General features: G+C 35.2%; 1 protein-coding gene across 1 annotated transcript in view; it reads left to right on the top strand.

The window, feature by feature from the left end:
- LOC138709166 (chromatin assembly factor 1 subunit A-like) overlaps positions 1-13,987 on the top strand; it is an 81,664-nt gene that overhangs the window by 31,115 nt on the left and 36,562 nt on the right. Inside the window, exon 7 of the mRNA XM_069839723.1 lies at positions 2,056-2,254. Within this exon, the coding sequence (XP_069695824.1) occupies positions 2,056-2,254 (199 nt within the window). The remainder of the gene's footprint in view (positions 1-2,055; positions 2,255-13,987) is intronic.

Below are 13,987 nucleotides of genomic sequence, written 5' to 3'. Positions count from 1 at the left end.
AACAATATTCTGAACGAATTCTTTTACATTGTGATGTTCTAGAAAAGTGCAATAACAAAACTATAGTTAAACTGTTCAACGAAGCTATGGGTATCCTGTGGCCAAAGGGTATTATGTACGATAATGTGTTATTCTTTATTAGCGATGCTGCCCCTTATATGGTCAAAGCTGGACAAGCATTATCTGTTGTATATCCTAAATTGACTCATTTTACTTGTGTGGCGCATGCATTTCATCGTGTGGCAGAAGTGGTCAGAGACAATTTCCCTAAAGTAGATTTGTTGATTTCATCAGTGAAAAAAGTATTTCTCAAAGCTCCCAGTAGAGTTAACGTGTTGAAAGAAATGTACCCTGAAATTCCATTGCCACCAAAGCCAATTTTAACTAGATGGGGTACATGGCTAGAAGCAGTTGAATATTATGCCGAACATATAGACTCTATTAACAATGTTCTCCTTGCATTGGACTCTGAAGATGCAGTCTCAATTGATACTGCGAAAACAGTTACCTGTGACATAAGTGTGAAGAATGACTTAGCTCACATTCAGCATACATTTTCATGCATCATAAAAACGCTCAAAAGTCTCCAAAATAGGCACCTTTCACTATCTGAAAGTTTTGAAATTATAAATAGTACTGTGGAACAACTGAATCGTGGTAGAGGTAAAGTTGCAGATGCAGTAAGAGCTAAGGTGGACACTGTACTTTCAAAAAACCCTGGATATGAAGAACTACAAAAGGTTGTTGCTGTGATGAGTGGTGAATCAACAGTGAAGATTAACTTGGACTTATCCCCAGCAGACATTGTGAAATTGAATTATGTACCAGTTACTTCTTGTGACGTCGAACGCTCTTTTAGTCAGTATAAATCTATCCTCAGAGACAATAGAAGAAGATTCACTTTTCAGCACTTGAAAGAAATGTTTGTAACCTATTGTTATGGTAACAGACAATAAAAATTGTGTTTTGTTGAAACTACATTGGAAGATAAGGTACGTCCATTATATTTTTTGTTTAGTTTGATTAAAATGTACCAATATTTAACGTACATAGTCATTTTTTTATAATTTTAAGTCCATATTTAATTCCATATTTTGGTAAAAATCCATATTTAATTCCATATTTTGGTAAAAATAACTACATATATATTTACATATTTCATATATTTTTAGTCCATATAAATCCGTTCCCTGGTCATCAGTTTTCGACACAAGTCTTCAGATAGCGCACAAAACAACTTTACTATAAGCTGCACTTCATTTTCGGCTTCTTGTTGAACAATTCCTCTTTAAGGAATTCCATAAAAAGTAATCACATGGATTATTGTCCGGCTATTAGGTGGTCAGATTTTTCCATCCTAATGTCTTTCATGAAACGATGCAACATCACAAGAACATCAAAGTCTTGTGTAGAAAATCAAGTGTTTGCAGTATGTGGATGGGCTCCAGCCTGTATTAACCACTGCATTTGCATAGGGAGTCTTGTTGCCAAAAGATGGTGGATAAAACTATTTTCGAACATGGCTTTGTACCAAACTTAGGTTAACGGTTTCATTGAAGAAAAATTGATCGATGATTGCATGGCTCGAAATCGCGACCCATACATTTTTTTTCTCTTGTGGTATGCTAGGATGTTCCCTCACCCAGAATAGAATTTTATTTATTCACACCACCCTTCAAATGCTGTGCGATATCTGAAGACTTCTGTCCTAGAGTGATGATGAACATAAGGGTTGGTTTACAAGAGGTTGTAAGGAAAAATGGCAGTCATATTGAACATATTATTTCTTATGAAACATTTTCCAGCCTATGATGATTAATTCTATACTGTTTTTGTACTAATTTAATAAAAATAAATATGTGTTACGTGTAAAAGAAATGGTATGACATTTCATGTGCCATCTTGTATTTTTGCTCTAACTACAAAAAATTTAATGCTACAATTTTATACCTCCAACTATAATGTAAGTTGTGAAAATTGTGCAACTCTTGTCATCGTATCATGGCGATCTAAGTAAAATAAGTGATTAATTCTGTCATATCCCTTTTTTCATAGGTTAAAGCTGATATGAGGTTGGCTCCCAACACACGAATAACACTAACTACTGAACGTAAACAATTACTGGATGAATCTATGGGGAATCAGGCAAAAAGTGCATCATATCTGGATGACATCAGAAACAAGAAGGTCACACCACAGAGCAGTTCCTGTACTTGGGCAGTTAGTGATTTCAAGAATGATGTCATCATTTTGGGTATGTATTTATTAGGCAGATTTATTGTAGTGAACATAGGAATAGTCCATACCTCTGGAGTAATGGTTAGTGCATCTGGCCGGGAAACCAGGTGGCATGGGTTTGATTCCCGTTTGGGGCAAGTTACCTGGTTGAGTTTTTTCTGGGGTTTTCCCTCAACCCAATATGAGCAAATGCTGGGTAACTTTCGGTGCTGGGCCCTGGACTCATTTCACCGGTATTATCACCATCTCATTCAAATGCTAAATAACCTAAGATGTTGATAAAGCGTCGTAAAACAACCTACTAAAAAAAAACAGGAATATTGTAGTGAAAAATTAAAGTTTCCAGTTTTTGATTGACTATATGTTCAGTAGGTGCCAAAAGACAAGTTAATTATATATTCCCAAAGTAATTTTGATTGAAAACATTTTCTTCAGGTGGCACATTGAGTTTAAGTTTTAGAAGATATGTATAGTTTAAATTAAAGTTTCAATTTTTTGATCGCCTATATGTTCAATATTTGCCAAACGACAGGCTAAATATATACCCAAAACGATTTGATTGGAAATACAATGTTCAGGCTTTATTTGAGTTTTCAGATTCTAAGTTAAAAAAAACATAAAACATGATTTCTAAAGTATTCTACTCTTAGCATAAAGTGGAGAAACAATAAAATATAATTGTTAAATTAATAACATTTATAACTCCACTTGTTAAATAAAGAAACTATTGTGGTACTGTACCTTAATGACTTTCGACACTGGACCTTGGACTCATTTTACTGGTATCATCTTCATCTCATTCAGATAGTAGATGACCATAGCAGTTGATAAAGCGTTGTAAAATAACCAATTAAACAAAGAACCTTGTGACAGTTTCGGTGGGACCATTATCAGAAGTTTTGTTTATCTAATTTAACTATTGCATGTGACAGAACAAATGTGTCTGATAGGGTAGCATCTATTAGGGTCATTCCATGTCAAATCAAACAAATCTACACATATTTTCCACCACACCATCTCCAATTTGAAAAATATTTTTACTGGATGTAAATATCATTAAAGTAACAGCAGTGGCAAAATATTAGTCAATAGATTCTCAGATGTGATGCAAGGAAGTGTATTTAATTTTGTAAGTTTTAAATAATTTATTTCATTATAATTTGCCATAATTCCATTATTTTGTTAGACGGGGTCAGGAAATTTGACACAAGTATTTATTTCTATAAAGACAAATATTTATGCAAATAATTCCTTTTGGTCATTCACTCTAAAAAAATAAAAACTCAGCATGTGGCACTGCTTCTATAACGATGAAAATGTGAATTATATAAAATTAAAGAATATCAACGTATTTTATATATAATTACAATTTATGACATATTATATCATGTCATGACTATAATACTAGCTATACCACTATAATGGTAGCTCGGCTCTTGAAGTTCAATACATAAGGTTGTACAGTGAAGTGTTTTTGACCAAGTGGATGCTTGGTCATTACTTTTGCCAATTTCAAGCTTTATCTTAGTTCCTTTTTTAGTTTTTATATAGGCATGTTTAATTTTTATTGTTAAAGAAACTCTATGATATCGGGTACATATTTTCATTATAAATTCTCAGTTTATTGCGCAAAAAATCTCAAAAACAGAATATTAATTTACACTTGCTTATCTGAACTATATGCAACTATATTTATTCATCTTCTTTCTCCAGCTCTTGCAAAATGCAGTGTACACAGGTGAGCACAGTGTTTTATACAGACAAATTGCGAAAGTTGATGTGTCTTGTATTTTCTGTTTTTTCCATTATTATCTAGAACAGTGGTCGTCAGCACTCGCTGAAATGGGTAAAGGGTAAGGAGTGTAACGAAATATGCTCCATTGTGCAGAAGGGAGAGGGAGACTGCATACCCGCCAGCAGCCACGAATGCACGCTAGTGCCTCTCTTACCTGCGGATAAGAGACGCTAGCCTGAGGGTACACGGTGCTGATGACCACTGGTCTAGAATCTTCCTTTACTTTTGTTACTTCCTTAGTTTAGTGAGCCTATGCTTGACTTCCTTGAATGTTTTCCTTTTCATGGTGCGAGGTGTGTCCTCTTTTGTGTTGCAAATGTTTAGATATTCTTGATATAACTTGTGAAACTGTGAAAACATATGAAGCAACACGATACTGCTGGCATCAAAATTGTTCCTTTGAATGATCTAGCTGTTTATACCCCCATTATTTAGTAAAGAAAAAAGAACTTAGAGACCAGTAATTGCTAGGGCTAGGATTTTAGGTGTTATGAAATGGTAAATATTTATTTTTTTATGTGCATCAAAAACTAGAAAATATTTTCTTTAAAAAATTTGAACTGAATGTACAGTAGTGGCAAAAAAAAAACCGGACCAACCCTTGTAGCTGATTTCAGAGCCTTGTTCACAGTGACAGCATGATAGACTGGTAACTAGGACTTTCGTGGTTCGAATCTTGACTGGGAAGGAAACTTTTTTTTGTTCCTTATTCAAATTTATTCCCAATACTTTTCGATTGCCGCGTTATTTTACTACTTAATTAGCTTATTATTCCCAGAACATGAATTTTACCAGCTTATTTTCTAATGGTTCTCGAAATGGGCTATGCCAGCAGTTGAAACTACAACAATTTCAATAGATTACTCGCTATCTTGTGAATGCGGGTGTGGCATGCGCAGTGACTCATTTTGAGAACTTTGATTATTTCGTCAGTCTGGTCTTTTTTGCCATTACTATACAGTGGAGTATAAGAAGTACTCGTCCAAAGTTTCCAGTATCCTGGTTATTGAGTGAAGAACTGTTGCAGTGAACCGCAGAGATGAAGCTTAAATTAGGCATTTTAAAGCTGCACCAATTATCACGAAACATATACTTGTTCTTTTAAAATGAAAATTTCTGGATTTGGGATTATTAATTTTAGAGAGGGAAATATCTGCGAAAATGAATGTCCTACACAAGTAATTTGAATACTGAGCAAATTTTGTTGATTCTAAAGGAGGTGGAGCAGAAGATTCACAAAGTAAAGATTTCCTACCTGGTTGATTTCTTGAACAGTTAACAGCTGTTATACAGGGTGTCCCATTTATCTTGTGCACCTATTATAACTTTTTTGTTTGGATAGGTATTGGAATTTTTGTTTTTGAGAGTTATGTTAGAACGAGGGGCTAACATGAGTGTAGAGATTTGGTGCATGTAAATACATTATGGTATTAAGATACACGTGACGTCATCAATTTTTCAAATAGCACTACATACTTTAATCATGTTACATTAAGACGAGTTCAAAAATGTATCACAATGTCACCTTCCCAAACAATAACAACAAAATGTAAAATGAATGACATCAGAATGTGTCATTTGTTGTGGTGCCCCATTCATCTTGTGCATTAACTTACACAAAACGAAAGATGACTGACGTCCGAACACATGTGTTGTGTGTTTGCTGTCTTAACATGTAAACAAACCACAACTGTCGACGCTACACTCCACATACAGTGGCCTGCACGTTCTCCGGACCTGTCGCCACTCGACTTCTTCCTGTGACTTCTGACAACACCAGATGACATGCAGCAATGCATTCGACAGGCTTGTGTGTCCATTCAGCCAGCAGCATGCCGGACAGTCATACGGTCTTTCAGGGAACGCCTTCGAATGTGCATTAATGTGAATGGTCACCATTTGGAACATCATCTGTGACTCTCAAAGCATAACATTATCACAATGGAAGTACTTTTTTCGTTTCGTTTTGTTGTTTTTATTGATTAATGATTAGGTAGGTGACATTGTGATACATTTTTGAACTCGTCTTAATGTGTGTCATCAATGTAACATGATTAAAGTATGTAGTGCTATTTGAAAAATTGATGACGTCACGTGTATCTTGTATCATAATGTAGTTACATGCACCAAATCCCCACACTCATGTTAGCCCCTCGTTCTAACGCTCAAAAAAAAAAATTCCAATACTTATCCAAACAAAAAAAGTTATAATAGGTGCACAAGATAAATGGGACACTCTGTATACTTATGTCCATTTAAGTGTTGCATCACTTGCAGAAAAGTATTTTGCTATCAGCTGTAAACACCTCTTTGAATTCGTTAACATACTGATGCAAACGAACACTGATACTACATTTCACTTTCTCCATTGTTATGGCACATGAACCATGTATTAACTTTGAAACTCACTACGACTGAACTGAACAATGGAGACGCATGATGTAATGCTGTTGAGTTGAGAAATCAGATATAGCTTACATGTGGAAGAAGTCTCTGTCATGTGATGCTTTCCTCAGCATAGATAAACAACACTTTTCATTTAAACTATTGCACAGCATTTCAACACTCCAACATAATTTACAGGAGAGTCCAGAGTGAGATTCAACTCCAACAACAGTCAAAATATTCATTTATCTACATATTATATCGCAATATATGCAATAATATTTATATTATTTAAAATACTTAATGAAATGTTTTAAAATATGTATCTTTAGGTGATATGAAACTCTTTATTTTGACATGTAAGGTCACAACTTGAACTTTCATTTAAGTTTGGAGACCTTAAAGATTAGCAAACAAAATATTTACTTACCTAAAAAACCGAGCCCTAGTAATTGCTTGCTTTACTCACGAGAGTATATTTCTGTGCACTCACATCCACACATGTTGACGAATTGTAGGAAGTTTGCAGTTGTGGTTTCATAGAATCTCCATAAATATTGTTGAATATATTATAGTGTATAAATAGAAGTACTGTACCACCTTGTTCGGTTGAAAAAGTTATTTTTACAATCTCTTTTCCATTAATATTGTAATGAAAAAGATAGTCTTTCTTATTATATTAATACAGTGCGGTCGCACCATGTTTGATCTAAAGAACGCGGAAAGATCCCAACCGCTGATTGCTTCATGCTTCAAGGCTCCGAGGGCCTGTATGTCACCGGTCGTTGCCACTGCTTAGTTCAGTCTGAGATGTTAGTGATAGAAGACGTGTGTGCTTGTATACTTCTTTGAAATACTTTTGAAGTGTGTGTGCTGTGCATTAAATTAGTTGTTTAGATAATTGAAATGTTGACTGAAAAGTTTACTCTACTACAGCGAATATTTATGTACGAAACTTACGTCAAAACAGATTCATGCAGACAAGTGTGTAGGCAATTTGTAGAGAAATTCCCTGATATTCGACCTCCAAATAGAGGTACAATTCGAAACCTTGTCATTAGATTAAGAAAAACAAAATCGCTGAACTCTAAAATTCGTAGGCCAAAATGAAGGGTTCTAACAGAAGGAAACTTGATATGGTGCATCACTTGAACGTTCTTCTAATAAATTTTTACGTCATGTTGCACAAGAAGTAGGCATATCAAAAACTTAGCCCATATGGATACTAAACTTTTAAAATTGAAGCCGTACAGAGTTACTGTAGTTCAAGAATTATGGCTGCATGACAACGAAAGTCGAGTGAATTTCTGTAATTGGGTTTCACAAAACATTGTTGACGTATTGTTGATCCACACTTAATCACTTTCTATGATGAGACATGGTTTCATTTACGTGGTTATATGTACTGTATGTTCACAGAACTATAGATTCTGGTGCACAGAAAATTGACGATTACTTTACAAAGTTCCCTTGCATGTTGAAAAGATTGTGTGTGGTGTGCCGTAACAGCAAATTGAGTAATAGGACTGATATTTTTTTAAGATACTGTAAATTCAAAGAGGTATCGTACACAAATACTCTCACAGTTTTTTTTAATAATTATCTGATAATGTGAAACAACATGTATATTTTCAACAACTCTTGGATATGGAACAACAAGTTTTGATGGTGAAATCATTGCAATATGTGAATGTCTCAGGAATCTTCTATGCCACATCAATAAATTTAGGAATGCAGTTATATTGTCATACTCCAAAGCTGCTATTCTATCAATCGTCTCTAAACACACACCTTCATCTCAAACAGCAGAAATAACTAAATTGCTCTCTCAATTAATATCACTCAATAAAAGAATTGTATTCCAATGGATACCATCCCATTGTGGAATCCTGGGAAACGAGAATGCGGATGCTTTAGCAAAGAAGGGCAGCACTGCTACTTACAGACCTGTTACTAAATCTACGTATTACTCTGTGAAAAGATTTATTAAATCTACATACTTAGACTTCTACAAACAAAATTTGATAACTCAATCCCAAGGGAAAAAATGGAACTCTCTGCATCATAATCCACAGTTAATTCCCGATTTACCACGAAAATCGTCTGTAGCTGCATTTAGATTGGCAACAGGCCATGATTGTTTGGCCAAACACCTGCATAGAATTGGAATATATCAGTCCCCTAACTGCCCATTGTGCAACTCAAACCAAGAAATGGATTCGGAACATCTCAAAATCTGTGCTTCAGTGGCTAGTCATGATAATATCTTTGAAAAATATTGGAGTGCAAGAGGTCAAATGACTTTATTGTCAAACGCCTGGCATTAGAAAACAACAACATATTTTCAACAAGATTCTGCTACAGCCCATACTGTAGGTGTTTCTTTGGAGGCTATAAGGGAGGTTTTTGATGATAGAATTATTTCTACAGGGTTACGGCCCACACGTTCCCCAGATCTTACTGTGTGTGATTATTATTTGTGGGGAACTCTAAAAAAATAGTTTATAGAAATAACCCACACACCATCAATTAACTGAAAGACAATATAAGAATAGAAATTAGAAGGATAATGAAAGAAGAACTTTTGCGTGTGAATTCAAATTTCATCGAAAGATGTTGGGAATGTCTGAATGCTAATGGGCATCACTTGAGCAACTACTGTAACACAGGTTAGTGAAATAAAATGATGATTGTTTGCATGCCATTAATTAATGAAAGTTATATGAGTGCAATAAGCCAGAGATTACAGATCTAAAATGCCACTTTTACCTCGCGCTCTACAGGCTTGCTCCCACCTGTGTCCTTCGGATCAGGCGTGACATGACCGCACTGTATATTATGACTGTGAACATATTTAATGTACACTGGCTGGCAAAAAAAGTGGATCACGTAATTTTATTAAGAACTGTAATAATTTTACCATTACAACGAAGTGAAGAGAAGAGAATCGAAGTATTTGAAATGTGGATATGGAGAAGAATGGAACATGTGAAGTGGACAGAGAAGAAACTGCCTACTGAAGGATGCACTGGAAGGAATGGTGAACAGGAGAAGAGTTCGGGGTAGAAGAAGATATCAGATGATAGACGACATTAAGATATCTGGATCATATGAGGAAACAAAGAGGAGGCAGAAAATAGGAAAGACTGGAGAAAGCTGGGTTTGCAGTGAAAGACCTGCCCTTGAGCAGAACACTAAATGAAATTAATAATTTTGCAGCTTATGCTTTATTTTTTCAACATTGTGAGAAAGACATATTGTAATATGAAATAAACATGTATCCTGCGGACTTCAATTCCTATTATCAAAATGATTTTTTTCCACGATCGTGTTTTTTTTTTTTTTTTTTTAACAGCTATTGTTGTTATGCCTTGAAAGTTAGAATTCCCACACAGAAACTTGTTGCTAGGGAAACCATTCTTTATAACATAAAACTATATTGAAATAGATCCATTTTACAGTGCACTTATTGTTACTTAGTTACCATTACAGTATAGTTTTGCAAAGGCTTTGGAGTAGTATTGCTCTAAATTTTTCAGTACAAAATATATTGTATTCGCAATTTTAGAAATATGATCGTGCAAAAAATGTTGTATAATACAAGTTTGTGAAGTGTATTACAAAATCTCGGAAATAGAAAAACTCGCTCTGCTCGTTTTTTAAACTTTTTTTCGATTTTGTAAAAAGCACTTCCCTACCTTGTATTGTAATATATTATTGTTTGCAGTTTATTTTAAAGTTCTAAGGTGTTGTAATGTACGCAAAATTTTAAATAATGCATTTCATGGAGTTACTGAGGCAGTGGCTTACATTAACACTTTATTATGCCACTGAAACTGTCACTGTGTGCACATCTTGCCTTAACATTGTGAGTTATCACCAGACATCGGATTCTAGGGCAAATGCCTATTTTGTTTCTTTAGGAGAAAAGTAAAAATAATCATTAATATTTGTGTTTCATGGAAATTGAAAGGTATTCAAAGAGTTTTATAGTGCCCTAAAATGCCCTAAAACGGTTATTAGAGCCTAATTTGTTAATATTCGCCTAAAAATGCCTAACTCACTGTAAAGTTTCGCATTTTACTCTTACTTTTTATAATTTATACATGCATTCACTGCGAAATTTAAGGCATTTAAAAAGTGGAAAGTTTGCTTCACACCGGCCATGAAACCATTGATAAAGGAAACAAAATGTTTTGGATCTCACGACACTCGCAATAGATTTCATCGAATTTAACATGTTTGGAGGCATAAATGCCGACAAAGAACCAACCTTAGTTTTGAAGCAGGCAACAATCACAACATGTGCTGCTACCGATTCAGAGATATATTATACTATAAAAATGACTGTTTTCAGTCTGAAACCGATTAGCTGTACTGCCCTTCAGAGTGTCATAAAATCACAATTTTTGGAGAAAGAGTGTTTTTGAAATATTTATGAAAAGTCGTAAAACTGCGAATTAGTAGGGTAAACCGTTACAAAATATTTAAAAGAATGGCCCTCCTAGTGTTAACACTACCAGGAAATGCAACAATAAGTGGAACTTTGTATTTTTGTCCAATAGAATCTCAATAACAACGGTTCATTTGAATGCTCGTTAACAGTTGCTCTTTCCCTCCCCTTATTTGTGTTGAGAAGTTTTGAGCGGTAGGACGTTTTCCTGTGAAGTTTAACGCGATAATGCCAAAAAATATAAGTGCAAAATCTACATTGATCCGGCAATGGCTAACAGAATATTCAGAATTCACTTATGATGGAAAAATAATGTTCTGCAAGATTTGTAGCAAACAGGTATGTAACAATAGTTGAAATATATAAATTCTATTAATTTTAATGAGTAGGCCTATAATATTTATACATTGACTGAGCTATCCTGAGGTATAATTCTTTTTAAGACCACTACACTTTAACCTTTTAAATTCCGATAGTTAAAGTATTTGCAGGTCATTAAAATTTTGATTGTTCGAACCCACTAGAAATACTTCAATACAACAATTAGGATTTTATTTTAATTCAGTTTACTTTACATTTTTAGATTTCGCAAGAAAAGAAGTGCCACCTAAAGCAGCATGTGCAAGGAGCGGCTCATAAGGCTAAAGCTCAGCAGAAAAATCAACTGCAACAAACTTTACTAACACAGCCTACTTCATCCAATCTCAGCAGCAATTTCTATGCTGATTTAACCAAAGCGTTTGTTGCTGCTAACATTCCCTGGAATGCAATTGAAAATCCGGTTTTAAGACAGTTTTTATAAAAATACTGCAAACAAAATATCCCATCTGAGTCGACCCTAAGAAAAAATTACTTAGACAGAATATACAATGAAACTTTAGCTTCCATTCGGGAGGATATAGGTGATTCTTACATATGGGTCTCTGTGGATGAAACCTCAGATCCTATGAATAGGTATATAGCAAATATGGTAGTAGGAAAACTTAGTCCTGATGGACCTTCGATTCCACACCTCGTATGTGTTAAGGAACTTTCGAAAGTGAATAGCCAAGCCATTGCTTATTTTGTAAATAAAGGCCAACAGTCTTTATACTCAGGTAATATAGACGATTCTAAAGTTCTTGTTTTGTACTGATGCTGCCTCATACATGGTTGCTGCAGCTCCACTTCTTAAAACATTTTATCCTAACCTCACGCATGTAACCTGTCTAGCACATGGCCTTCACAGGGTTTCTGAAACAATCCGGAATGAATTTCCTCTTGTCAATTCGTTTATTTCTAACACAAAAAAAATGTTTTTGTAAAGCCCCATCCAGGATTTCAATATTCAGAGAGAACTTTCCAGATATCCCACTCCCACCTCAGCCGGTTGTTACACGATGGGGAACCTGGATTCAGTCAGTGGTGTATTATTCTAAGTAGCTATTTTAAAGAAGTGGTCACAGTTATTGATAAATTACCTGAAACTGATAGTGCAGCGTGTGTGAAAGCAGTGAAAGATTGTCTGAATGACTCACGAGTGAAAAACGATATTGCCTACATAACATCAAACTTTTCTTTCATACCTGCAAGCATTGAACAATTAGAACGTGAAAAACAATCTCTTTGTAGCCAAATAGCAATAGTAAAGGAAGCTCAAGTGAACATACATTCTGCTTTGGGCGAAACTGGGAAAAAAGTTAAAAATAACTGGGACAACGTATTAAATAAGAATGTAGGATTTTCATTGTTGGAAAAAGTATCAAGAGTGATATCGGGGGAAAGTGTAAATGTTCCAGTAAGTATTGATGTTTCTATTGTACCTAATTTAAAATTTGCGCCTCTCACATCAGTTTCGGTTGAAAGAAGTTTTTCTGCTTTCAAAATGATTCTCAGTGACAAAAGGCAAAGGTTAACTGTGGAGAATTTAGAAAAAATTCTGGTGGTGTACTGTGCAGATAATTATAATAAAGTCTGAGCATGGAACTGAATTTCAATAACTTAAAATGAGTAATCTTGATATCAATAATCATTATTTCATTAGTTTCAATATATTAAATTTGTGCAGCTCTGTTTATAAATATAATATAGTATTCTTTTTTAATGTTTAAACATACTTTTTTGTGCGTATTTTAGTGTATAACTAAAAATTTCAGTGAAAGAAATAAGTATGATACCTTGATGTGCCTAAAATGCCTATTTTCATTAAAATAGAGCCTAATTTTGAGCTTATTTTAGGCGCCTAAAACTACAATTTTTAGTGCCTAAAAATCCGATGTCTAGTTATCACCCCTAGTGGTGATGATGTCCTCCATTTGTCCTGCAATGTTTCCTGAGAGAAGAGGTTCCACTTCTCCTACAATGCTGCCTGCATTTCATTCAGGGTGTCGAAATTGTGATGTTGAAGTCTTTGACCAAGTGTATCTCACAGGTATTCAATAAGATTTAAGTCTGGGCTTTGTGCTGGCCAGTCCAGGGTTGGTATCCTGATGTCGCGAAGATAGTCCATCATGCAGCGAGCAGCATGGGGATGGATGTTGTCATGCATAAGAATGGAATTTTCTCCAGCGAAGGAAGTGAAGGGGATTACACTTTCACTATGTATCTGTGGGCATTCAGAGTGCCTCCATCGACGAAACGTGGTATACTTGAGCTCCAAAGCTGATATTGCACCATACCATGACAGATCACCTCATGTTTTTTCGGAGAAATTGCAAGGCATCGCTCCCCACGCCTTCTCCATACTATCTCTGTACCAACAGGTGACTGGACTCATCCCTGAACAGCACCATTGATCACTGCACTCGTGCTGCCCAATGCTGGGGGTGAGCTATGGAGAAATTGCAGATCTTCTTGAAGTAAAATTGGCTTTTTGGAGTCTTCATCTAACATTCCTCTCACTCACAATTACCTTTCTGACTTTCGAGGCGATTTCTGACCTAGACTGCAGTCATGTGGAGATATCGTAAGACTTGGAGAATCAGAAACCTGTAATTCCTTGTGGATGTAGACCTACAGCCTGATTCTGGTCGTTTGTGGTAGGTATCCAGTTCACACAATCGCTGTCTGACACATTGGATGCTTCTAAAAGATTTACTGAAGACATTAGCTGTAAAACAAATGATTCATCCACCCTC

The sequence above is a fragment of the Periplaneta americana genome, chromosome 11 (genome assembly GCF_040183065.1).
Source record: "Periplaneta americana isolate PAMFEO1 chromosome 11, P.americana_PAMFEO1_priV1, whole genome shotgun sequence".
Taxonomy (NCBI): domain Eukaryota; kingdom Metazoa; phylum Arthropoda; class Insecta; order Blattodea; family Blattidae; genus Periplaneta; species Periplaneta americana.
This window is presented reverse-complemented; position numbering and strand designations above follow the sequence as displayed.